The 25,369-nt window shown below is 62.5% G+C and overlaps 2 protein-coding genes across 5 annotated transcripts in view; both read right to left on the reverse strand.

Moving 5' to 3' along the window:
- The window catches only part of LOC127039019 (angiopoietin-2-like), an 84,193-nt gene that overhangs the window by 42,762 nt on the left and 16,062 nt on the right, over positions 1–25,369 (reverse strand). For 2 of the 3 annotated variants that reach the window (XM_050932115.1, XM_050932116.1), the window contains exons 8-9: positions 22,928–23,058; positions 21,929–22,512 (exon numbers count right to left, since the gene is read on the reverse strand). In XM_050932115.1, coding sequence (XP_050788072.1) covers positions 22,352–22,512; positions 22,928–23,058 — 292 coding nt within the window. In that variant the 3' untranslated portion in view covers positions 21,929–22,351. Of the gene's footprint in view, positions 1–21,928; positions 22,513–22,927; positions 23,059–25,369 lie in introns of those variants that run through there. The other variant, XR_007770855.1, reaches the window with a different exon arrangement.
- On the reverse strand, positions 7,780–18,655 carry LOC127039012 (uncharacterized). Of its 2 annotated transcripts, XM_050932102.1 has the most exons (15): positions 18,374–18,655; positions 17,499–17,674; positions 16,881–17,041; positions 16,507–16,666; positions 15,295–15,465; positions 14,003–14,094; positions 13,225–13,382; positions 12,637–12,740; positions 12,097–12,321; positions 11,024–11,109; positions 10,529–10,665; positions 9,932–10,021; positions 9,297–9,505; positions 8,711–8,917; positions 7,780–8,359 (listed from the first exon to the last, which is right to left on the reverse strand). In XM_050932102.1, the coding sequence occupies exons 2-15, from the start codon at positions 17,643–17,645 to the stop codon at positions 8,072–8,074; spliced, it is 2,235 nt and encodes a 744-aa protein (XP_050788059.1). In that variant the 5' UTR covers positions 17,646–17,674; positions 18,374–18,655; the 3' UTR covers positions 7,780–8,071. The 2 variants fall into 2 exon arrangements, with proteins under 2 accessions (XP_050788059.1, XP_050788060.1); XM_050932103.1 differs by lacking the exon at positions 18,374–18,655 and having other exon boundaries at positions 17,499–18,075.

Here is a 25,369-nt window from a genome sequence, read left to right on the forward strand (position 1 = left end):
TACAAACCCTGTCTCAGATCTCCATCCAGGAGCCTCCCCGGCTCCCCAGAGGCTTCTCTTCCTACCAGAGTCCTGCCCTGACCCCTTTCCAAGGCCCACCACAGCAATCAGTTCTGACCCTACCGCCTTCCTCAGCCTGCCAACTCCGGCCTTCTCAGGGAGAGGGGGAGCTTCCTTCCTCCTACATCCTCTCTCTTCAGCTGAGCACCCCAGCTCCTTATCAGCCTAGCTCCACCTCCTCAGGCCAGAAGACATTAATTCCTCAGCCCCCCAGGTGCAAAGCATGACTAATTGGAGTTCTTTCCCTTGCCCAGCAGCTAATGGGGGTTAAGCCCCATCACTTCCTTTTATAACCTTTCAGTCCCTTGGTCCAGTGACTCCTGGATGCAAGTTGACAGGTGATCACCAGCCCTGACCAGGAGGCTTCCTTGCCAGGTTCCTTCTCCCCTGGCAGACCAGTTCCCCTGGATGGGAGCCAGTCTCCTGCCTGCCATGCGTGTATTAGAATGGAAGAGCATCCCAGGTTAACAACCCTCTGTTGGCAGCCCTCTACCTGTCCCCTTGGAATTTCAGTCCAACATGGAGGTAAAGAAGCAACAATGAAGGCAGCTAGTTCCCTCCCCATTCCCAGTGACGTTGGCAGCATAGGGAGAGTTCTGAATCTCACAGACAATTCATACACGCAGATCCCCCAGTTGTCACCTCTTAATTTCCCCAGAGACAACGTGAGGTGAGCTGGGTCCCCTTCCCTGTGCATGAGGCAGCTTGGGGCCCTCTGCCTTGGCAATCCGTGTGTGATCTGCCACAGGACCCGTACTCCTGCCTTCCTCGCCAGACGGTGTTTTGGGACCCATCAAACTGTTATTTCTTGCTCTGTTCCTGGGAAGAGGCAGCGTTCCTGACCAGACAGCAGCGTAACACAAAGAACTACGTTCCCCAAGCTGCCCTCTGCCCCACTAGCCTGTGGGTCTCTGGAGCATCAGTCCCCAGAGAAGTGGGATTCTGGTTACTCTGGGAACCGTCATTCTGAGAACACCCAAGTGGAAAACTACAATGTAGACAGAGCAAGAGCAAAGAGGAGCAAGTGCGCAGAGCCCTCCGCGACCCCGGGACGGTCAATACGCTTGTATAATAACCTCAGTACGTATTGATCGCTCCTCGGCAGATTGAGTCACTGCTGCATTGCTTGCTTTTTGCTGGTTCCTGTGGATACTGGGAGCAACCAGCCTCCCAATCCTTATGGAAAAATCTATGAGTTAATTATGATTGTGTCTGCACGTGCTAAGCTGGCCCAATAGAGAGTCCCTAGTCCTCAAGGCAGAGACAGCGTGTTCCTCATTCTCCTTTGCACCAAGTGCAGAGCCCAACCACACGGTAACTTGACCTTGAGACCTGGGAGGAGGCTGTTTCTGGGCACGGGGCATGGGTATGTGTGGGGGTTACAGGCAAAGTCTGCCCCCCCTTTCCAAGTGGGATCTGACCAGGAAGATGGGGATATGATCCCAGAGGCAGCTTTGCACATGGATCGCTGCTCCCGCTCCGGCCCCTGGAATGCTGCAGTCTGCTGGAGCTGCGGTGTGCACAGGTGCTCAGCACCTACTGTTCATTAGTGGTTGCTAGGCGGCCAGTGCCTCAGGGTGCCAGCAGCCGGTGAGAGCATGTGCGGATGGGGTGACCCGTGGGTCTCTCCTGTGAATTGGCCCAGTGCCATGCCAGCAAGGGACAGGCACAAAACTGGGATGGATTCGGGGTACAGATCAGGCGCAAGGTGGCTCGAGCTGCCAGCCCAGGCTGCGCCTGCCTGTGGTGCTGAATTGTGGCTTTGGGCCGAGCCTGGCGGTCCTTGCTCACTCAGCCTGTGTGTGCCAGCGGGAGTAGGGGACGCATTCAGGGAGGGCCGCTGAGTTTGGGGCTTTATTCATACGGAGCATTGCTCTTTCCTGGTCGCCTCCTGTCGATACACTCCTGAGCCTCCGGAGCTGGGCACGCCAGAGCCTGGGACACAGCACAGGTTCCTAATGGGGGCTGGAGGGAGTGCAGGCACAAAGGGCCCGTTCCCCTCTCTAGCCCTCAGCAATCAGGGTGAGTGGCTCACAGCCTCGCCGCAGCTGCCCCAGGAACGACCCCCCTGCCCACACACAGGAGTCAGCCTCTGTGGCTGCGCTGTCTCATCAGCAGTGTTGGAGCAAAGTCTAGAGCCAGCTGATGAGCTGGGCACGTTGGCTGTGTCCGGACGGGTCCCCGGCCTTGTGCTCTGAGCCAAAAACAAACAGGGAGGAGGTCGGGGCAAACATCAGGCGGTGCTGAGATCATCGAGCAAAGTACTCACTAGGGCTCTTTCCCTTCGGCCTGCCAGTGCCCGGGGCTGCTGGTCACTCTCCTCTTATAGCCAACACCCAGCAGAGCCCCTGACAAACATACAGCTCCATCCCAGAGCCCCTGATGCATACAGTTCCGTCCCAGAGCCACCCAGAGCCGGTGACACGCACACGGCTCCATCCCAGAGCCGACCAGAGCTGGTGACACGCATACAGCTCCATCCCAGAGCCCCTGATGCATACAGTTCCGTCCCAGAGCCACCCAGAGCCGGTGACACGCACACGGCTCCATCCCAGAGCCGACCAGAGCTGGTGACACGCATACAGCTCCATCCCAGAGTCTGACACGCACACAGCTCCATCCCAGAGCCCGACACACACACAGCTCCATCCCAGAGCCGCCCAGAGCCGGTGACACGCATACAGCTCCATCCCAGAGTCTGACACGCACACAGCTCCATCCCAGAGCCCAACACACACACAGCTCCATCCCAGAGCCGCCCAGAGCCGGTGACACGCATACAGCTCCATCCCAGAGCCCGACACACACACAGCTCCATCCCAGAGCCCGACACACACACAGCTCCATCTCAGAGCCGCCCAGAGCCGGTGACACGCATATAGCTCCATCCCAGAGCCCGACACACACACAGCTCCATCCCAGAGCCGCCCAGAGCCGGTGACACACATACAGCTCCATCCCAGAGCCCGACATGCACACAGCTCCATCCCAGAGCCGCCCAGAGCCGGTGACACGCATACAGCTCCATCCCAGAGCCCGACATGCACACAGCTTCATCCCAGAGCCACCCAGAGCCCCTGACACGCATAGAGCTCCATCCCAGAGTCGCTGACACACATACAGCTCCATCCCAGAGCTGAGAGGCCCAGCTCATTCACCACAGCTATCACTGTCCCTTTCATTCCTGAGCTGGGGGATAGATAGATAGATAGATCGTGGGGTGGATGGGGATAGATAAGGGGATGGATGGGATAGATAGATAAATAGATAGATGGGGAGGGATGGGGATTGATAGAGGGAGTGGATGAGGATCGGGATGGCTGCTGCCGTGGGTTGTGCTCTGCCGTAGCCTCAGCCAGGGATGTGGCGAGCATCCAGTTGTGGCTGTGGGTGGCTGGGAGGCCGAGTCACCCCTGACGTGTGAGTTTCACCACGTGTGGGGGGGACAAAGGGACCAGCTGGCTGCTCCTACCCCGCCCCGGCGTGGCCACACACCCAGCTATGTGATGACGCTGGGCAGCACTTGTCATTAGCATCTCAGTGTGATCTCATCATGGCCTGTGCAGGAAGCCAGTGTGCCAGCCTTGCTGGACAAAACTTACAGCAATGGCATTAGTTCCGCCAGCTACTCCTTCAGCTCTCGCCCTCCGTGCCCATTTAGCTGGGCTCTCTCTCCCCTCCCGTGGCCCTGCCCTGAGAAGGGCACCTGCTCCTTCTGGGCCATTGCCAGCCGAATGCTCCACAGCACTCCTGGGCTTCTCTAGGGCCGGGAGAGGGGATCCTGCCCGTCAGGGCCTGGAGTTGGGCTGGAGGGATCCCAGAGCAGGCCCTGGCGACTCCTTGGCCCCGATCCAGCCGGGCACGCTCCCTACTCCTTGTCACCAGACCCCACAATTGTTACCAGCCTCCTGCCTGACACCCCTTGTCCACCACCTGGGGGAGCAGCTCCCTACACAGCAAGGACAGTGATCCCTTGGGAATCTGCAGCAGGGCCGGTCCCTCACTCTCGGTGACTCTGCCCTGCCCTCACCCACCTGGAGTCCACGGCCCAGCGTGAATTCCCAGCACATTTAGCTTAGGCTGGGCTCTCACCCAGCCACCAGTGCCAGGGAACCCAGAGCTGGTGCCACTGGCCCAGTGCTGGGGGGGTGTGCTGGGGGCGGTACCCCAGTACTGCTCTGCAACTGGCGTGGCAGGACCCTAGCTCAGAACTCTGCTTTGTCCTATGGCTCTACCTGCTTCTCGGGCCCACGGTGCCCGTCCGGTTCCCAGGGGCACCCTCGTACCTGGGCGGCTGGGGAAGGACCCCCGCAGGCAGGCAGCTTGTATCACTCCCTAGAGCCAAAGGCAGCGGCTGGAAACGGCAGGGCTTATCTTCAGTTTGCTGGTGGAACAGATGCTGGCGATACTGACACACAGACACACAACCTCCGACACCGTTGTGCACCTACGTGCATACACATTCATCCACACACCCAGTGCTAGTCACACAACTGGTCACAGCCATGCACACGCCCCATTTCCCATCACCCTGGAGGAGGGGCAGCTCTGGGGCCGGCTGAACTCAGATGCCCTGGCAGCACAGGGCTCAACCCCACTTGGCTGACTGGTTTCTCTGGAGTGAGGACAGGTCTGGGCCGCAGGGCCAGACTGCCCTAGCCTTCACCCCAGCACTCCCCCCATGCCCCTCCTGCATCACCCCGGGGCCATCTGTCCAGCCAGCAGAGCATCCAGGGCCCTTTCAGTAGGGTTCAGGTGTCCCACCAGGTGTCTCACCCAAACTCCACTCCACTCACTCTGCTCTGCCAACCCAATCCCCAGGAGCCCTCCCATGGGATCCAGCACCAAGCATCACTCCCCGCCCTAACCGGCTGGGCAGCATTTGCTGTGTGCCATTAAGCAACTTCCATGGCACACCCCAGAGGCAGCTGCATTTCTGTGGGGGAGCTAAAGGATCCCGCTGCAGTCGTTCACGGCATCTACAGAGAGCTGGGCAGCACCCCAGGCTGCTCAGATGGGAAGTGCTGTAGAAGAGCCGGCTCCATCCCAGGTGCAGCATTTGCCTCCACCACGTGGCCCCCAGTGCCACTGCTCCCTGCGTGGCACCGTACACCCGGTGGGGACCCGGCCCCGGAGTCTGGGGAGAGCTGAGCAAGGAGTCCTCGCCTCACCCTTCTCTGCCCACAAGCCCCAGCCCTGAGCCGTTTTGCAGGAGATCAGCCACAGACCCCGACGCACTGGGGTCTGCAGCCCTCATCCTTGGGAAAGTCTCTGTGGCAGGGGGCAGAGGCTGGTGTAGCCTGACCTGTCCCCACACACAGCCTGGCACAGAGGGGAGGGGGCATCCCTGGAGCTGGCCACCGCCTGGCCCCAGCTGCTCCTGCCAGGAAGGGGGTTGCACTGCCTGGGAAGCAGGAGCACAGAGCTGTGCCATGGCATTGTCCAACCAGCCCTGCCAGCAGCATTGGCTCTGGGCACAGAGCCCACACCGGGCAGGCCCAAGCCCTTGAAAAGGGCCCCACCGGGTCCCTTTCGTTACCCCACTGCATGGAAGGTGGAGTTGGGTCCATGCTCACTCCAGCCCCATGGCAGCCCAGGCACAGCCAGGGCCCTGCGCCATCCTTCCCCTGCAGACAGGACTGAGGCTGGCGGGAGACTCCCTATGGCTCAGCACAGACCCAGATCCTCACAGCTGCAGCTTAGATGCCGCCTCAGTAACTTACAGAGAAGCAGAGGGAGCAGCCGCGAAGGCAGCGGGGCTGGGGAATGCCCACACCGGGTGCCAGGGCTAAGAATTGTTCCCCCTCCATGCCAGGGGCCAAACTGCCCCCCCGTGCCATGCCACAAATGGTCTTCCCCCACCCAGTGCCCTGCCCCACCCCTGCTATCATAGAGAAATCAATGGAGGGCAGGGCTAGGGCGGGCCGTGTGTGCCTGGCATGTGTCTGGGTGCACACACGTGTAACACAGGGACGGGCATGCCAGTCTAGTGACCATACAGCCAGCCCCATCCATCCCTGCTGTGCCTGAGGGCAGCGCTACCCTGGTGTGGCACTCCCGGCCCCCAGTGCTCCCCAGCTCTGGGGAGGTACACGTGGCCAGTGACTGAGTTCCAGCCTGGGCCCTTTCCACTGCCTGCTCTATTCCCAGGGCCGCCCCTTCCTGCTGGGGCTTGCTGACCTCAGGCAGCTGCGGGACTCCTAGTCCCTTCCTGCCCATTGTGTGTGTGGGGGGGGGCATGCTGCCAGGCAGAAGGGGGAGAGTCAGCAGGGTTTGTCATCCCCTCCCCCCACACATCCACCCCTCTGCCCCCACATCCTCCATCCTTCCCCTGCACTGTCCCCCTTCCTCCAGCACAGCTCCCGTGTCCATCCCTGTCTCACCTGTCCCCTGGTGCCAGACTGAGCTTGGTAACTCATTTCATACAGGGCACTGCTGCCAGCCCTTGGCTCCCCCTGCCCTGGGCGGGCCTGCAGGGCTTGCCCAGGCAGGAACAACTCCTTGCCCCGTCCCTGAGCCAGCCAGCTCAGGCCTCTATTCAGCCAGACAGGTGGGGGCTGCCCAGGGGAACTGCTCCTGCCCCACTCACCCCTCACCCAGCATGGCCTGGGCACAATGGCATAGACGGCCCTATTGAATCCTGTTGGAACAGGAGCAAGTGCTGTCTGGAAACCAAGCTGCCCCGGCAGACGCACGGGCCCCACAGCAGGACTGGGCTCAGCAGGAAAAGCCCTGGCTGCTGGGAGGGGCCTGGGGGAGGCAACAGGCAACGGCTTGGTCCCTGCAGCCTGCCAGAGAGGAGGGGATGTGGGCTGGGATCATGCCCTCCTGTGCCAGGCTGGGGAGGAGGGAGCTGGGCTCCAGGTCTCTTCTGACCAGGTGGCACCTGTGGCAGCAGGGCCCCGGCCGACCCACAGCCGTTGGGCTGGGAGGTGGCAGGGTTGCCTGCTTGGCCAAGTTCCTGCCCCAGGGCAACGCCCACAGCAGGGTTGCTCGCTGGGCACAGCTCCGGCCTGGCTGAGTGCCCATCGATGAGTCACTCTCTGTGCCTGGGCTGCCCTGTCTGCGGTGGAGTCTGGGGGTCACTGGTGCTGCGAGAGCTCAGCGATCCAGGCAGAGCCCATGGGGAAGGGCGCTGGAGAGACCGGCCCAGACGGCGCAATGCTCCTGGCAGGGGCGAGGCCAGGGCTGGGTACTTGCTATGCTCTGCCCCTCCCTGCACTTGGCCAGAGCCTGCCTAGGCTGTAAGGACGGGGGGCGCCACCCAGCGGAGAAATGGGGGCATGACAGCTGGGAGGAGGGTGCCTGGGGGCAGGGCAGGTCGGCACGTCCCACCCTGGTGCCAGGAGCTTTGTGCCGCTCCTGTCGCCTGGGCACAGTGGGGGAGACGTGGCCCCCTTGGGGGTGCTGTTGCTGGGGGGTCAGGTCGGGGGGAAGGGGCCTGTCTGAGAAGCACCCCTCTGGTCTAGGAGGAGACTCCTACACAGCAGGGGTTCGACCAGCGCCCAGGTGGGCTCAGTGCTAACCAGAGTGTATGGCCACATGGCCCATGCAATCCCGCTAGGACCCCCTCCAACCCCTGCCATGGCTCCAGCCCCTGCTGGCCTGCAGTGCGTGGCTGCAGGTGGGGGACAGCGCTGCCAGGTCCCGGCAGGGGCTGGCGGAGAAAGATAGGGGAGCCCAGTCCCTCAACACCTCCATTTCCAGCTGCAGCTTCCATAGGAGTCAACACTGGGCAAAGTTTATTGTGCATCAAGTGAATGAGCTCCCATTGTCCCCAGTATAGCCAGGACGGCCCCCCAAATACAGCCAGCCAAGTGCCAGGCCGGTCCCCTGAATACGGCCAGCCAAGTGCCGGGTCAGCCCTCCCAACTCCGATAGAGACAGTCACGTGACCCTGCTTCCGGGTACAGCGAGCTGGGTGCTGGGCCAGATCCCAATCCCAATGCATATGGCCCCACCCTAGCCCCCCGCAGTTCCCATTCCAGTGCCCCAGGAACCGTCCCTGTCCCTAGCAGTGGCTCAGGGGTCGGGTGGTGCCAGTCACAGTGAATTCTGCCCGCAGGACCTCGGAGCTAGCATGTGTCTCCTGGCCTGGCTGCTGCCCGCCCACAAAGAGCGTGAAGGCACCTGGCTCCAGCTGCCACTGCTCAGCCCAGACGGCGCGCTGCCCGTAGGTCACCAGGAACAACAGCTTCGCTGCCTGGCCTGCGGCAATGGGCACCCGGCGGAATCCAACCAGCTGCCAGCGGGGCACCGGCACGGAGGGCTGCACCCAACGCAGGTACAGCTGCACCACCTGCAGGGAGGGGAGAGGTGGGCTAGGAACAGCAACGGGGAGCCAAGCATCCAGGGCAAGGCCAGCAGGGACCGAGGGGTCCTGCCAGGTGCTGCTTCTCCCTGGGCAGCGTCACCCCTCAGGGACAACCTGAGACCCCGGCTGGGGCAGAACCACAGCATTGCCTCACTCCAGTGCCACAGGAGTAAGCAGGACACCACCTCTCCTGACCGCCCCAGCCCCACAGAGGTGGAGCCATCAGAGCTAAGTGCCGACCCAGCACAGGGCCCACATGACAACCCCATTCCCCCCAAGCCATGCCCTGCCTCACAACCCACCCCACCCCCAACCCGGGGCAGGGAGAGCTCTCACCTCTTCACCATCCCTCTGCCCAGTGTTCTCCACCACCACGGAGACGCTGAGGTTGGCGCAGACGGGCAGCACCGTGGGGCTCAAGGCCAGGTCCCGGTAGAGGAAGCTGGTATAGGACAGTCCGTAGCCGAAGGGGTAGAGTGGGGCCCTTGGCCCATAGTACCGGTACGTGCGCCCCTCCATGGTGTAATTCTCCATGGCTGGCACCTGCAGCCACAAGGGAGGGAAGACGTCAGCCACAGGCCATGGTGACACGTGGGCATGGAGGGGGCCACAGTGCCAAGCTGGCCTCAGGAATGGGTGGGGGAGGTGGGGGTCCAGGGCCACATAGGCTATGGGCACACGGAGGAATGGCCACAGGCTGCAGGGCCGTGCCAACCCTGGGAGGGGGAGGCAGAGCTTACAGCCCTGTCCTGTGGGGCTGAGGCTCTGTGGACAGCTGGGAGTCGCAAGGGAGGTGCCGTGGGGCTGGGAGAAAGGTCACGTGCTTCCTGGATCGAGTGTCACCATGCCAGGGCAGCTGGCGTCCCCCACTGGGCACCCAGCAGATTTCCAAGCCCCCAGCACCAGTGCCCCTAGGCCTTACCTGGTCCATGCCAGCTGGCCAGGTGGCCGGGAGCCTGCCAGCTGGGCTGGCCCCCTCATCCCCCAGCAGCACTTTGATGATGGCGATGCCCGCGGCCTGTGCTGGGAAGAAGCACGCCAGGATGGCGCCTACTCCGTGGTGGGCCTGGGCCCAGCCCACGTCCAGTGGCCCCGCGTTGAATAGCAGCAGGATGACAGGGCGCCCCCCGGCTGGAAGGGACAGGCCAGGTCAGTCCAGAACCCATCCCCTTGGGATGGCAGCTTGGGAGACAGCACCCCGGGGCCCCACGCTAGCTCAGGGAAGCCCACGGGGCAATGCGTACTGGTGTCTCATCCCTACAACAGGCCAACTGAGGTCGGTGATGCTCCAAATACCTCAACTCTCTGTCTCGCTGGGCTCTTCCGTGGGAGCCCATCACTGTGGTCTCTGGGCTGGGCACGCGGAGCACTGAGATCAGTCCCTCCAGGGCCACCCACACGGAGGGGAAATGGGGAGAGTGGCCCTCCAAGGGTGGGCTGGGCTGAGCCTCAGGGGGTACTGTGCCCACACATCCGGCCCCCTGGCAGCTCCTCATGGGTGCCCAGATTCCCACCCCTGCAGGTCCCAGAGTGTGAGTGTGCCCCAAACCACCGCACCCCAGGCCACGGCGTCCTGCAGCAGCTCCTGCTGGTGCCCGGGCAGGGACAGGTCCCGTCGGTCCTTCGCCTCTGTCTCCAGGTCAGTCCCTGAGCAGGAAGAGCAAGAGCCAGTCAGTTGTGATGCCCCTGCCCGTGCAGTACATGTGCCTCATCTCCACCCCCCGATCCAGCAGGGACATGATGTGGGGGGAGCATCCTGGTCCCCCCGGCCGAGGGCGCCATGAGGCTGGCAGGGCTCCCGGCAGAGCGTGGAATTGTGGGAGTTGCCATGCTGAGGAGGAGCCCATGCTGCACCCTTTGGGGAGCAGGCAGCCCGTCAGGGGGCCCTGGGCCCTACCCGCCTTGGGCACTCGTGGGCTGTCTTGGTGGGAGGCGCGTCACACAACCAGCAGCCTGAGCCCTGGGTCCGCAGGCCCAGCACTGTCCCTGTGCCAGGCTCTGCCACAGCCTCCTGTGGATCATGCGGGGGGGGAAGAGGGGGCAGGAAGGCAAATGCCAGAGTGGCCTAAGCCCACTCACTCAGATCCAGACCAGGCCACCCATCACCGCCCGGAGACCCTGCTGTCCCCCCACCTGCCCTGGCCCCCCTGGTACCTGTGCCCAGGCACACCACGATGACGTCGGCTGCCAAGACCGCCCCCTCCACCTCACCCGGCGAGTAGTGCTGGCATCTGGGCTCGCTGCAGCCTGCGGCGAAGCTGACGTTGGCCGGCAAGGTCTCCAGGCCTCTCCTGCACCGGGAGGACCAGCCTGCCATCAGCTATGTCGCTGATACAGGGGCTGTTGCCACGGCACCCGAGCACCCCCCTCTAGATGGAGAATCCGCCCCACTGGCAGGGCCGAGTGGGACCAATGGGCAATTCTGCACCACGTGTCAGGCGGGAATGGGGGAGTCCCACCAATGCCCCTTTGCACTGGGGGTTGCCCGGCTCAGACCAGGAACCAAATGGTGCCATGTGCCCAGCCCGCGGAGCAGAGAAATGCCACAGCACCCTCCCCACCAAGCTGACGGATGGAGCAAGGCAGCAGCCTGAGCTCTGGGGTTGGGGGATCCCAGTAACTGATGGGAGGGGGTTGCTCTTGCCCTACCTGGGGGTGTAGATGTACTGGGGGTCCGGTATGGGTGCGTAGTCCCCAAACAGCACCCTGGGATTGTCAGCAAAGGGACCAATCACCTGCAGAGGACGGGAAACAGCCGAGGGTGGGACAGGAGCAGCCGCTCCACCCTGGCAGCCCCAGGCAGTGCACAGAAGCCAGTGGGAGGAGGGCGGCGGGGGGGGGCCATGGAATGAGATGTGTGGGTCAAGCAGTGGCCTAATGCAGCCCCTGGCAGCTTTGAGCCTCACTCTGGGGGAGGGCCTGCCATCCTGCCCCCTCCCCCCCCACTCTCCCATGCAGCGCCTGCCATCTCTGGGCCCCCTCAAGCACTGCCCACCCCAAGAGCACCTGTGCAGTGCCCCCGCTCACTGTGCAGCCTCCGTCCAGGCCCCAGGTCCCACTGAGCAGCGCCCACCCCCCATCGAGCAGCGTCCACCCCCCCCGGAGCACCCACTGCCCCCCATCATGCAGCACCCCCCCCCATGCAGTGCCCACCACCCCCATGCAGCACCCACTGCCCCCATCGAGCAGCACCTACCCCCGCATGCAGAGCCCACTGCCCCCCATCAAGCAGCATCTACCCCCGCATGCAGCGCCCACTGCCCCCCATCAAGCAGCACCCACTCCAATCCCCGCCCCGTGCAGTGTCCTCCTGGTCCCCAGACCCCACCACGCCTTGCTCCCTCATGGTCCAGGCTCCAGTGCCCGCCAAGACCTGCAGTCTGCACAGGGCACCCTTTGGTACTGCAGGGTGGGGAGCTGCAGCTTGCTCCAGGGGGGGTTGTCTGTGGGGCCCCGGCAGGCTGTCAACATGGGAGGGTGCCCCGGTGTCACGCAGTCCCCAGCCGAGGTGTCCGGTGTGGGGCAGGGAGCCCCAGTGCAGCTGCGGTTCTCTGGGGCAGGGCACACAGTGACTAAGGATGCCAAGGGCTGTATGCTCTGCTGGGTGGTCAACACCCCTGGGGCACGCGAGCCAGGAAGTCCCAGCCTGGGGTCCCCCGCGGCCTCCCAGCCACCACGGCCTCAGACGATCCCCCCACCCCCGTCCCGAGCGGGACACTCACCGTGATGCGCTTGCCGGCCAGGGCCTGGGCTCGGAGGGGCAGCATCCCCCTCTCGTTCTTCAGCAGCACAAAGCTCTTGATGGCAGCCTCCACGGCGAGGCGCCTGTGGGCGGGGCTCTGCACGGCGCTCAGGTCGAGGGAGCTGTAGGGGTTCATGGCAGGGGGGTCGAACTCCCCCAGCCGCAGGCGTGTGTAGAAGAGTGGCCGGACCCGGGCCCTCACCGTCTGCAAAGGGCAGCGAGAGCCCATTACACCGGCTAGGGGGCAGCCGGAGCTCAATCTGGGGGGGCCGCTGCAGCCCTACATCCCAGTCACACCGGCGCTGGGGGAGACGGGCTCTCACCCCGTATCCACTCTCCCGCCAGTGCCAGGTACACCCAGTGCTCTCCCAGCCCAAGCAGGGTGACCCAGCCCAAGCAAGTCCATGCCCTGCGGTCCGGGGCCCTAGTGATGAGCTTGCCGGCCCCATGCCCTGCTCCGGTATTGTCACCCCACAAGGGCGGGGGGTGTTCCATCCATGCTGCCCCCAGAGGTTCTCACCTCCAGCGTGATGTTGCCCTTAGCCACAGCTTCGCTGATGCTCATGAAGACGTTCTCCGTCAGGCCGAAGGCCAGCTCCAGGTTGCAGCCAGCATTTACCGAGGCTGCAGCATGGGGGAGAAACAGGAAACAGCGCGTTACCGCTGGGCTCAGCCTCTGCCCGCCCTTTCCTCCCCCCTACCCAACCAAGCAGCCTCTGTGCCTGCCAGGCTGGGGGCAGTGAGCTTAGCTCCTGAACTGAGGCTCCAGCACCCCTGTTAACTAGGCGTCACGGGCCCTTGGGAAGGGGAGCAGGAGGGATTGTACAGAGGGGAAACTGAGGCATGTGTGTGTGTGTGTGACTTGCCCAGGGTCACGTAGCAGGTCAGTGGCGGAGCTAGGAATGGAACCCAGGAGTCCTGGCCATCAAACCAGTGCCCAACCTTCTCCCTCCCCCACCCGACACCCCACCATTGACTATGCCCCCGCCCTCAGGTGCCAGTTCTGCTCTAGCAGTACCAGCAGCAGCTGGGCCCTGCCCTGCTCCCAGCTCAGGCAGCTCTCGGCCAAGCGGGGCCAGGCTCCTCGGCCGTGTGCCTCCACGCTCACCGATGGCCGTCTCCAGGAAGCTGTGTGTGTACTGATGGGCCAGCATGATCAACTCCACGGCCCCCTCGTCGCTCACCACGTAGCCCTGGAAGCCCCACTCTGCCCGCAGGATGTCCGTCAGTAGCTTCTTGTTGGCACAGGCGGGCACGCCGTTGATCCTGCCGGGTTGAGTCTGGCAGTTATTGCAATGCCGAATGCAGACACCTCTGGGGCGTGGCACGGCAGCTGTTTAACAGTGCCTGGCAGTTTGGGACAGGAAGTGAAGGACAACGCTGCACTCAGTTGGAATTGCAGGGGGATTTACTTCAGCAGAATGTAACTGCCCACCGGGGAACCCCAGGCCACGGGGCTCCCGCCCTGACTCCCCCCGGAACTGCCATGAGATCACTAGCAATGACAGATGGAGAGGACCGAGGTTTGACTTCTCTTCGAGAGGACGGCGCCCCGAGCAGCGTGCAGGGGCACTGGCTCAACAGAGACGTGGGTGGAATAGCGCCTCCTGCTGAGCCACTTGGGGATTCCACCCAAATCCCAAACAGAGCCAACCCTGCTCAGCTCGAAAGCCGTACAGCTGCAGTGCGGTGCAGGCTGCTGACCTGCCCCCTTCCAGGGCAGAGGGGTGTGTGAGAACAGCCCTCGTCTCCCCCAGGAGAAGCTAATGCTGAGCATGGGCAAGGAGCGGCCTGCAGCAGGCAGAGCCTCCTGCCCCGTGCACAGCCCCCCAGCCGCACGCCCAGTCTCAGAGCCTGTCTGGCTGCAGGCCTGCCTCGCCCGGTACCTGTTGTAGCTGCACATGACGCTGTAGGAGCCAGCGCGCACACAGGCCTGGAACTGGGGCAGGAAGGTCATTCTCCAGTCCTGCTCTTGCACCTGCAGGACGCAGAGTTACTCGGTCAGGGCTGCAAGCCTGGCACAGATCCCATCCCCACCCTGTGGCCCCCAACATCAGCCCTGGCAGAGCTCACCGGGACCCAGGAATCTCTCAGTGCCAACTGGCAGAGAGCACAGACACACCACAGAATCGTACAGGGATGCCCTGGGCCAGATATATGCACCCAAGGGTGGCACGTGAGGTCTCTCCCACTGGTCGTAATGTGTGTATGGGTCGTATTTCAGGCATTCTGTATCTACACTGAAAAAATATGTTCTGAAGATAAGGCAGATCACCGGGAGGTGACACACCTCAGCCAGGTTCCTGACAGGCAGGGGGTGACAGAGGCTCGTCTATCTGTCTGGTCACATGCATATTGTGCATTGTAGGTCTTACAATGGACGCCAAGCTAGGCACAAGGTGTAGGATTGTGAAATCTCCAGGAGAAAAAACCTACAGGAAAAACAATCAGGCAGGAGTGGCGGGGGCGCTGCTTATGACTAAGATCAAAGGATGAGGCTGGTATATCAGGTACCGCAAGGAAACACACAGTAACCTTCGCCTAGCAGGCAAGCTGACAGCCTGACTTGTCTCCTGAACGAAGATCACAGCCAAGCCTGGAAGGATGGTGGGTGAGCATTGCTCTATCAGGCAGAAAAGGAGCTGGTTCAACAAACCTGGGTTCTTCACACCTTCAGAGATTCCAGGGCCAGAAGGAAGCACTGGGCTCCAGACAGGCCCCTGTACTGCGCCAGCCAGAGACCTGCCATACAATCGTTCCTGGAGCAGATCTTCAGACAAACTTCCCATGTGGATGTGAAACTGAGCAGGGATGGAGACTGCCCCCCACCCCAGGGCTGCTCTAGCGTGTGCGTGACGAGTTTATTTGAGTTGGTTTCCATCACTCAGCTTGCTCACTCCAGCCTCTGGACTGTGTTAAATAAACGTTCCCTTGTTCTCACTGCCCAGGGCTCAGAGGTGGAACTGGCCTGCTCCTTTGGGAGCTGCAAACCTGTGAATATTGCACGCGTCCAGTGGCTGGAGTGGGCCTACTGCTAGTGTGTAATGAGCCAGTGGGGCCTGTGGGGCAGCGCTTGTGGCCGGTGGAGTGGGGGAGCTGAACCCAGCAGGCACAGACCAGACTCTCAGGCTAAGGGTCCCTCACGGCCCTGCATATCGCCAGGGAGCATCGCACTCACCTTGGCATCAAAGCTGAGCCTCGAGACGGGCACGTTCTCAGGGCCCCCGTGCACACTGAAGTGCTTGCAGCCGGCGCTGGCCTTGACGTAACGGGGGTGGTCGCCCTGCAGCCCCTGCACGAATGCCACGGCCAGCTCTGCGCTCAGGAACGGGTCTTCGCCGTACGTCTCCTGAGGACAGACAGACACATGCGTTGCTGCTGCCCCCCCACCCACTGCCGGGGTGCTGGCTGCAGGGATGCAACCCCTGCTCCCCCAGCCCCATCACACATTGCTCTGCGACAGCTGCCAATTCCCCATCTGTCCTTCCACACAGTCCTGGAGCAGCCGCCGCCCGGGGACTTGGAGAAATGAGAGTGGGGGGGGGCGGGCTCTGCAGTCCCTCATGGGCCCACATCTCAGACACATTAGTGCCAGGGGCGATAAGGGCAGCCTTAGCAAAGAGGCTAAGGGGCCACAAGCCATGAGGGAGAGGGAGGGAGCTTGCAGGGTCTGTCAGAGAGGCCCTAGCACATCTGGATTCAGGCAGGGAGAAAGTGCGGGGGGTGTTGGGAGGGGATTCCAGGGCACACACCGCTCTGCTGGTGCCCCTCAGTCCCACCTAGAGCCCCCTGCTCTCCCAGTCCTCCCACCCCAGCTCTGCCAGTGCCCCTCAGTCCCGACCCACAGCCCCCTGCTCTCCAGCCCTGGGCTCCCCCCACCACAGCTCTGCCGGTGCCCCTCAGTCCCGACCCACAGCCCCCTGCTCTCCAGCCCTGGGCTCCTCCCCCCACAGCTCTGCTGGTGCCCCTCAGTCCCGACCCACAGCCCCCTGCTCTCCAGCCCTGGGCTCCCCCCACCACAGCTCTGCCGGTGCCCCTCAGTCCCGACCCACAGCCCCCTGCTCTCCAGCCCTGGGCTCCTCCCCCCACAGCTCTGCTGGTGCCCGTCAGTCCCGACCCACAGCCCCCTGTTCTCCAGCCCTGGGCTCCTCCCCCCACAGCTCTGCTGGTGCCCGTCAGTCCCGACCCACAGCCCCCTGTTCTCCAGCCCTGGGCTCCTCCCCCCACAGCTCTGCTGGTGCCCCTCAGTCCCGACCCACAGCCCCCTGCTCTCCAGCCCTGGGCTCCCCCCACCACAGCTCTGCCGGTGCCCCTCAGTCCCGACCCACAGCCCCGTGTTCTCCAGCCCTGGGCTCCCCCTCCCCCACCCCAGTCCCGGTCCAGGTGTTACCTGGTTCCTGCCCCACAGCGGGTGTCTCATGATGTTCAGCACTGGGCTGAAGCAGCTGAGGCCCGTGTGGTCGCCGTAGTTGCCCGTGGACATGAAGTAGTTGTGCTTGGCTCTCACTTCCGTGGCAGTGGCATTGGCCACGCGGTGGATGAGCTCAGGGCTGTGGGGGAGGAGAGAGCAGCTGAAGCATCGGGGGATGAGCCAGGGCTGTGCCCAGAGATGGCACAGGTCCCCTCAGTGCCACAGCAGCTGCCCCTGCCCTGGGCAGAGCTGGGGCAAGCACACGCCCAGGCACAGAGCCTGTGCTAGTCTAGGCCCCAGCACGGCCTGGGGGGACACCCAGACATGGCAGCACCCCCCCACTCAGACAGTACCTGAAGGAGGCCGCCAAGCCCAGTGCTTGGGGGAAGGCCGTGGCCCAGCCAGGGGCTTCCCCATCCCCCCTCAGGCACTCGGTGTTCCAGTTGTAGGGCTTGATCCCCAGCCGCTCAATGGGGGGCGCTGGCCCGTTGTACTTAGCGCCACCTCTCGCCATCTGTGGGGCAGACAGCAGGGGAAGGAGGGCAGGGACACATGAGGCTGGGCACTCTGCCAAGCGGCTCCCTCGTTCGCCCAGCCTGGCCCTGCAGAGAGGTGGGGCAGCCGGCTCCTCCATGCCAGATCTCATTCTCCGTCCCAGCAGGAGACATGGACCGGGCTGGGGAGGCACCGTCTGGGGGGATCTGTGGGATGGGAGATTCCAGGAGATCCGCTCGCTCCAATTCAGAAACCTCACCCCACTGGACTTCCTCCCAGCTCCCTCCCCTCGGACAGAGGGTCTTTATAGGGTGCCCTGCCAGGCCCAGACTCCCCCAGTGGGACTCTGAAGCCCCAAGGATGCTGCCCTCATCTCACCCACCCCCCACGGGGAGGGCAGAGGCTGTCGCCGCCCCACAGAGGGGATGCAGCTGTCAGTGGGGTTGCTGTTCTGGCTGCAGAGACCCTCTCCATACCTGCAGCACCAGCTCCCCCAGGGTGAGCCGCCCAATGAGGTCGTCCAGCCGCTGCTCCCAGGGCAGGGTGGGGTCCCGGAATGGGTAGTCCTGGGCCAGGCCCAGCCCTGCCCAGAGCAGCAGGGCCACAGCACCGAGCCACCACATGGTGCTCAGGATCCAGCACAGAGCACCGGCTGAGGAGAGAACACATTCATCGATAGCACCTGACAGCACCAGCCCAGGGCCCGGGCACAGCTGGGGCAGGGGCTGGACTCGCAGCTGGTTCCAGCAAGACTGAGTACCCCCCTACCAAGTTCCTCACTCGGAGGGATCCCCATAAATCCGTCTGGGGCTTCGCACAGGCTGCACCAAAGCTCTCCAGCCTCAGACATGTTGTTTACCAGTGGGGCCGGCCCCGCACACAGCAACAGAGTGAATTACTGGCCACGATTCGTGTGGCATGTGCCAGAGTGGGGCGCATCCCAAGTCGGTGCTGTGATAACAACCCCAGCTCCATGGCACCAGATGTGGCACAGCTGCCCCAGCTCCATGGCACCAGATGTGGCACAGCTGCCTGCCACGCCCAAACTGGAGCCTCCAGGCCTGTCAATTAACCACACTTGGCAGGACCGGGGAACCCTCCGGCCAGGGACCGGGGACCCCTGCTAGAAGCAGCCCCCCGAGACCAGGAACGAGGGTGACTGGGGAAGGCCTGGGGCGCCTGGCAGCCCCGATCCTGCCCCCTCCCAGTGCAGCGGGGCAGAGCCCGACCCTGCAGGGGCGCAGGCGAACCGGCGCTCGCCCCGGGCGCACGGGGCGCTCCCAGCTCCGGGCCCCGCCAGCGCCCCCCGGCGTGTGCCCAGCTCCCCGCCCCGCCCCGCAGGGTCAGTCACCGGCCGAGCCGGGCTCGCTGCGGGCTGCGGTCCGACGGCGGCTGCGGAGCGAGGATCACGAGGGCTCCCGGAAGCCCGGCGGAGGGAGGCGGCGCTGGGGAGGAGCGTTACGCGGAGGGGATCCGGGACACCCCCGCAGCGCGGGGACGAGCTGGCGGTGCCCTCGCAATGCCGGGGCCAGGGCACCCCAGGCTGCTTTTCAGCCAGGCCAGGAGCCAGGCAGGGGCTTCTGTGACCCAGCAGAGCCCACCCCTGCCCGCAGCTCCTCGGGATCGCGCCCCAGGACTGCGCCTTGGGTGAGCAGCGCTGGCTGCAGGCGGGGCTGGGCTGAGCCAGGCTGGGTCCACACCTGTGTCTGTGCCTACTGAGGCCTGGCGCCCCTTCCCAAGCAGCCTGGGCTGTGGGTGCAGTGCCCGCAATCCCTGCTGCGGAGTGCCAGGAGGCCAGGCCCGCTGGAGCCGGCTCTCAGGGGACAGGCAGAGCAGGGCAGGGCAGGCCATGTGCCAACAGCAAGGAATCCTGGCAGCACTTCTCACTTGGATTGGAAACCCCAGCTGGACGGGGGAGCCCTGGCCTGGTTCTGGGCTCACGTCCCTTTCACCCTGGAGCGAGTGCACTGAGCCCAGCGAGGTCATCCTGCCTGTGCTGGGGGAGATGAGAACCAGCCATCGTGCCTAGGGCATCTCGGTACTGGTATCCAGCCGGACTGGCATGGCATCCACACACCCGAGGCCAGCAGAGGGCAGGGCTCACTTACATATCAGCCCTTGGGCACAGCTGGTGTGTCGGGGAGCATGCCTGGGTACTCAGCCTCCATCCAGGTGGCACCATGGGGAACGGGGTTCCCTTGCTCACTCGCCCCCTTGGCGTATCATGTCCCCCTGCGCCAGGCTCAGGGGCTGTTTATCAGAGCCCACGGAAGCTGGGGTGGATCCAGTGAACTCCCCAGCACCCTACAGCCCTTATCCTACAATTTGCCCTCTTCCCCTATCCAACATCAGCTGGTTGTGTGGCGCTGACTGGTGGCCAGATATTACTACAGCAGTGCTCACAGCTGCTGCGGAGCTGGGCTGGAGAGGGCGGGTGAACTTTCTCACGTGTAGACGGGATAGTAACAGCAGGCGCTGCCTCTGGAGCGGCATCCTCTCCGGCTCAGGCTGTGCCCTGTGAACCCCCTGGAGCTGGTAGCAGCACCAGCCATAAGAATACTTTGTTTCAGCTTCCCATTCACTCAGCCTCTCTCTTGCCACAACCCTCTGCAGCCCAGCCACCGGGGGAGAAGCAGCCCATTACAATTTATTTAATAATAGTAGGGATGAAATTGCTGCATGTGGTGGGATTCTAGGCAAAGGCCACTGTCCTGTTACAGCTCACTATGAGGTCAGAAATGCCAAGCATAACCCACGGCTATAAGTGTTGATGTGGGGCTATTTTATGAATTTGCCAGTGGGCCAATTAGATTTCCAAGCTGAAATCTAACAAAGTAGATGGGCTGCAACATTTTTCAAAGTGGCTAATGTTGCAATGGAATTTAAATAGGAGAACCTCTTTTGTTGAGTCCAGAGAGCGTTAGCAGGCTAATTTTAATACTAGGTTCTTTTGAGGTCAGCTTTTACCTTGGAGAGTAAAGGGGCTGCTTTTCCCACAGGCCTAGCTCCTTCCCCAGGCACTGAGCTGAGAGGCCTTGCTAAGTCTGGATTGGCCAGCAGTGCCTGCCCTTGTTCAGCTCTCACCTCTCCCTGCTGACTATGACCAAGGCCTTGGAGGTTCAGAGGTGCCCTTGAAGAAGCCAGCCCCATCCACATGGATAATTAAAAAGCTGCCCTGAGAGCAGCTGCCAAGGCAGGGAAACTAACCCCCTGGAGTGGGTAAGAGGCCTTTGAAATGCACCCACAAAATCTTCCCACACAACCTTTGCTTGCATGGAAATTCACACTTGCATCTGCACTCAGATTCTCATATGCAACCCTACAATAATATACCCATGTGTGGAGCCCAGTGCTCACAAACACAGAGCTCGTTGGGATGGGAAGCGAGAGCCAGGAGGCATGGGCATTTTGACTCTGGCACATGGCAATTCTGGGGTCAGCATTTCAGTGCCAACCAGAGTGGTGCCCCACGCCAACCCCTGAGCATGCCCCTCCTCCCCGGCAAGGTGAGGTCATTGCGCTGGCTGTTTGGGGGGTGTTGCCCCAGGGAGGGGGTAGCAGCACCATAACTTTGCCTTTCCAAAGCAGACCCAGGCCACAGTGCAGCTCTGACTCCTGCATGGTCTGGGGTTCCCTCTTTGCTTGCGTGTGGGGGAAGTGGCCTCCTGGCATCACCTCTGTAGAGCTGCTTTGGAGAGGGTGGATGGCGGCTGGGGGTCATGAACAAACCACAGTGCCAGGATCCAAACCACCTGCCTTCCAGGGGCACCTGGCTCAGCCCTTCTGCTCATTGGGCCCCGGACCCTTGTGTGCTGCGTGTGGCGCACCTGCCCTCCCAGCCACACACACAACCCCAGCAGGTGCCAATCCTGAGCCCAGGGCTTCGTTCACTGAGGGGTAGAGGCCTTGACATGACCCAGTCCTGGGCTTTACCTGAGCCTGGCCCAGTTTCTGGTGCCAGACTTCGGGGTGAGCAGCAGCCGGGCGAGGGAATCCGCCAGCTTTGCCCTCTTCACGCTTCAGCGCCTTGTGGCTTTGGGACATCTCCATGGGGCTGTAACCGCCCCAGACTCTAGGCTCTGCTGGCAAAGCCTGGCCCCGTGCTCAGCGGAGATGCTGTGCTACTGTGACAGAGGGGCAGAAAGAGCTCAGAACAGGCCACTGAGGGCGGGGGGGTCAGGACCCCTGGGTTCTCTTCCCAGCTCCTCTACTGCCTCCCTGTGTGACCTGGGCACATCCCTTGCCCGCTAGGTGCCCGCCTTTCCCTGGCTGTGAGGTGGGGATACCTGTTCATACAGGCTGGTTGCAAGGCAATGCGGACTCACCAGGCAAGAGCACAGAGCCCCTTGGCCAACCTCTGCCAGCCTGCGTCTCACCTCCCAGCCCCAGAGTGCTCAGCAGGCCACCCTCTGGGGTTTCTGAGCCCAGGGGCTGCATGTTCTCAGAGCAAACCCTCACCCTTGGCTGAGACCCTGCCCCTCCCTGCAGCATGAGGGGGGTGGGGGTGCCCATTTGGTCTGCATGCCAAGTGTTCCGGACCCAGGGAAGCGCGCAGACTGGGGGAGTACGTGCTGAAGGATGGACCAAAAGGCAGGCTCAGAGGGCTGCAGCCCGCCTTGGTCCCCACAACACTTTAAAGTTGGAGCAGACGGGCCTGCAGCCAGACCCAGTGGCTCCAGGTACAAGCCTTCTAGCAGCCCTGCCTCTGCTGGGTTGACCTGCAGCCCTGGATTGGCACCCCCGGATTGGCACCCCCCTGCCTCTGGGGAAGTTCAGCATCTGCCGTAGATGTGGGATTTAAGCTGTACAGCGGGTATGTGAGAGAAACCCCATTTTATCTGCAGACCCTGCTCCCCACTGGGGATCAGCCCCCCAGCTCACGCCCAGGGACTCATTCCAGCACAGCTGCGCTCTCCACAGATGCTTTATCTGAACAACTTGACAGCAGTATCAGAAGTCCCCGGCTCCACAGGAAACAGCAGGATGTTTGTGAGCCAGCTCCTGAACGGGGAGGAGATTAAGACCTAGACGCAGGCTGCGTTTGGACAAGTGGGAGGGGGCTGCCTCTGCTCAGGCCCATCCTCGATGGCTGGTGCCCGGGAGCGAGCTCTGGCGCTGGGGGGAGGAGGCACCGCACAGAGGCAGGGCTAAGCAGGTGTCCAGAGCGCTGTGTAAGCTCGCCCTTCGGGGCCAGACCCACATGCTGGAGGCCGTTCACGTGGTGCCACAGGAGCCTTGGCGTAGCCGCAGCCCAGCCCATCTTCCCTGCAGGGACGGCCCAACCCCAGCCCCAGCCCCAGCTCCAGCGCGTCGGCCCGTCTGGGGCCTCTCAGAAGTCCGCAGCCCGGATCATCAGGGTGGTGGCCTTGAGCCTGTGGCTGGGCCCTTTCCAGTAGTGCCACTTCATGCCGTTGTAGCGGACCGTCGCGGGGCTAGCGGGGTAGTAAATCCCATTCAGGTTGGAGGGGCCGCAGGCGTCGAACCACCAGCCTAGGGCACAGAGAGGGGGTCAGAGGGACGGTGCACCAGAGCCCCAGCCAGTGGCCACTTGGCGAAGGTGGGGGCTGGGGCTGACTGGCTCGCTGTGGGGCTGTCACTTTCCCAGTGCTGTCCAGGGAAGGCCAGCAGCGAGCTCCTGCTCTCCTGTGTCTCCCTAGTCAGGCGGCCCGGCCTGCTGGGCAGTTTATCGGTACCATGATATCGCCCGGGGTGGGGGTGGGGAGGGCTGTGGGAGGAGCAGCTGGGACGTTGCCAGATCTGGAGTCATTGGGGGCGTGAGGAGCAATGGATGCTGCAGGAAGGGCCTTTGTTATCTCACTGCAGTGCTAAGGAGAGCAACAGAGCGCGTCCCCAGGGGCTCCACCCAGCCCACCCATGGCCCTGCAGCGCTCCCGGGGGCAGTTACCTCCAGTCGCCATCTGAGCGCACTTGCAGCCGCAGCGGTCGTTGTCGGCATCCTTGGTGCTGAAGGCCGTCCCCGGGGGGCTGAGGCTGCTCGTCCTGCCGGCCGTCCCGCTGTAGTCCCGCACGTGGAGCCTGGGGAGACACAGACACAGCGTGTCCAGGAGGCGCTGCTGGCGAGTCCCCACCAGAGCGGCCATGCCAGGGCTGGGCTCGCAGGAGATCAGGGACGCGAGAGGCCACATGAGCACGGTACAAGGCAGGCCTAGAAATGGGCAGCAGAAAGGGAGCAAACCCCAGAGGCTTCAGCGCCTTCCAATCCTCAGCTTTCCTGGCACACACCAGGCTGTCTTCCAAACTGTCCTTCCCGCATCCCTCCTTAGGGCAGGAGTTTTCCCCAGCTCGGGGCTGGGCTGTGGCTCAGGCCAGCCGCAGGGCTTCTGACCAGCTTCTCTGCCAGTGAGGCGGTTTTACCAAACAGTCCTTCTCCTGCCGCTGCCCTCTCCCTGCTAACTCAGGGCCCTGCAGGAGCCTTCCAGCCGCCCAGTGTCTACAGACACCTGCCTTGTGCTAGGCAGAGGCAGCATTTACACTGGCCCCTTCTCCCAACTCATTCCTTGTTGGCTGGGTGAGCAGGGAGCCCTGCCCTGCTCCTCGCAAGGCTCCGGGTCCCAGGCCCTTTTAACTGCTACTTCTTCCCTGGACCCCTTTCCTCTCTCCCTATATCTCCTCAGGCCTTGTGTGTCCAGCCACCTGAAACCTTAAAGGCCAAGTCACCTGGTGCCCCATGGCACTGCCCATTTTCTATGCCTGCCTTGTGCCGGGTGCTGCCCGAACACAGAGAGCGACAGGCCAAAGTAGCTGGGACTTTGTGAGCAGCACCAGAGCTGGCAATGGCCCCATTCCCTCCCAACCCAGGAGAATCTGCAAAGGGACAGATGTTGTGTGACAGGTCCCATGCCGTGCCTGTCACACCAGCTGTGCCTGGCCTCCTTTGCTGGCTCTCTGGAGTGGGATGGTGTGGGGGATCTGCCAGAGGGCACTGACTGGGGGGTGGAAAGGGGAGGCTGGAGTCATGCCAGATGTCCCCAGGGCCCTGGAGCCGTGCGGCTGGGTGAGAATAGGAGCTGCAGTTTCCAAAGCAGTTGCCAGTATTGTCCCCTCAGCAATTTGCCGTGGGCAGTCCTTGCCCGTTCCTGCCTACTCTACAAAGACAATGTTTGTTTTGCTTCTGTCTCACACAAAAACACACTGCCTGAGACAGGAGTTATTTAGCTTGGCACTAGGACCCGCAGGGTCTATTGTTCTCATGGTGTCCTGACTAGCTGAGGGAGCTGGCGGTTTTATAGGTAAGAGAACCAGCTTCCCACCCTGTATATGCACAGACACAAATATTATTGCTGGTAGGCATCAAGGTGTTGTCAGTTGCTGCAGCTGTGAAGCTGAGTGTCCCCTGCTGGTGCAACTGTGTTTGGCCCAACGGCCAGGTCAGGCAGAAACCCAGGGCCCCACTGCATAGCTCCAGCCACCCAGGGGCTCCGAAAGCAAGATGCAACAGTGGCTCAGGGTTTTCAAAAGAGGCCTCCCTGCACTTCCAGCTGCTGCAGCCAAGGAGCTGTTGCGGCTGTGTCTAGCCCTGGAGACCATGGATGGGGCACTCAGATGGACAATGACCCCTTTTTGCTCATGGGCCAGCTATGGAATAACAGTGTAAGAACCCACAGTCCACATGGTGCAGTGCTGCCTCTGCGTGCTCCAAGCTGCATGGGTGGTAAGGGCTACTCTGGGCTGCTGGGCTTGGAAAGGGACTCGCTGGCCTTGCTTTTGATGCTGTCATTGGCCAGCCTGTCTGGAGCTGGGTGGAATGCGAGGAGTCGAGTGAAGGACCTGCCATGGAGCAAGGGCAGCTGTTGGATGTGGGTTGTTACCCATGACCTTGTGTTTTGCTGGGGCTGATTGCCAAGGACTCAGCGAGAGCCCTGCTTCTCATGGCACAAAACAAAGACAGCATCAGGGCAAACCACGTACACAAGCTGCGAGGCCAGGGCGATGAAACACAAACTGGCTGGTGAGGACTCTTAGGTGTCTGCAGATGGAATTTCACAGCAGAGGCCAAAGCTGCCCCAGCGTTCAGGATAAAAACGCCTCTAAAATTCCTGAAAAGGCTGCATGTGTGTCTCACCAGGTTTGGGGACTCCAAGCCAAATTCTCAGCGCTTGGGGAAAAGCTGTTAGATCAAACAAATGGAGAACGAGCCCGGTCTCCTGCCAGGAACCCTGATCCCCATTCATTAATGGGGTGTGGCGCTGCGACGGCCATTCCAGTAACCACAATTTGTATTCATTGGAGGGATCAATTAGAACCAAATCCCAGTGCAGCCACGGAAGAGACTCCCCCTGATTTCCACTGGCTGTAGAACAGGCACAGCCTAAGATTTCTGCCCTTA

This window comes from Gopherus flavomarginatus, chromosome 22, assembly GCF_025201925.1.
Source record: "Gopherus flavomarginatus isolate rGopFla2 chromosome 22, rGopFla2.mat.asm, whole genome shotgun sequence".
Taxonomy (NCBI): Eukaryota; Metazoa; Chordata; order Testudines; family Testudinidae; genus Gopherus; species Gopherus flavomarginatus.

What these genes read in the sequence shown, in the direction of transcription:
- LOC127039012 (XM_050932102.1), bottom strand. Translation starts at nt 17,645, where the DNA reads ATGTGGTGGCTCGGTGCTGTGGCCCTGCTGCTCTGGGCAGGGCTGGGC. An exon ending in AGGGCAACATCACGCTGGAG is followed by an intron (nt 12,322 to 12,636) that starts GTGAGAACCTCT and finishes TGCCCTTTGCAG; the next exon opens with ACGGTGAGGGCCCGGGTCCG. An exon ending in CAGTACATCTACACCCCCAG is followed by an intron (nt 10,666 to 11,023) that starts GTAGGGCAAGAG and finishes CTCCCGGTGCAG; the next exon opens with GAGAGGCCTGGAGACCTTGC.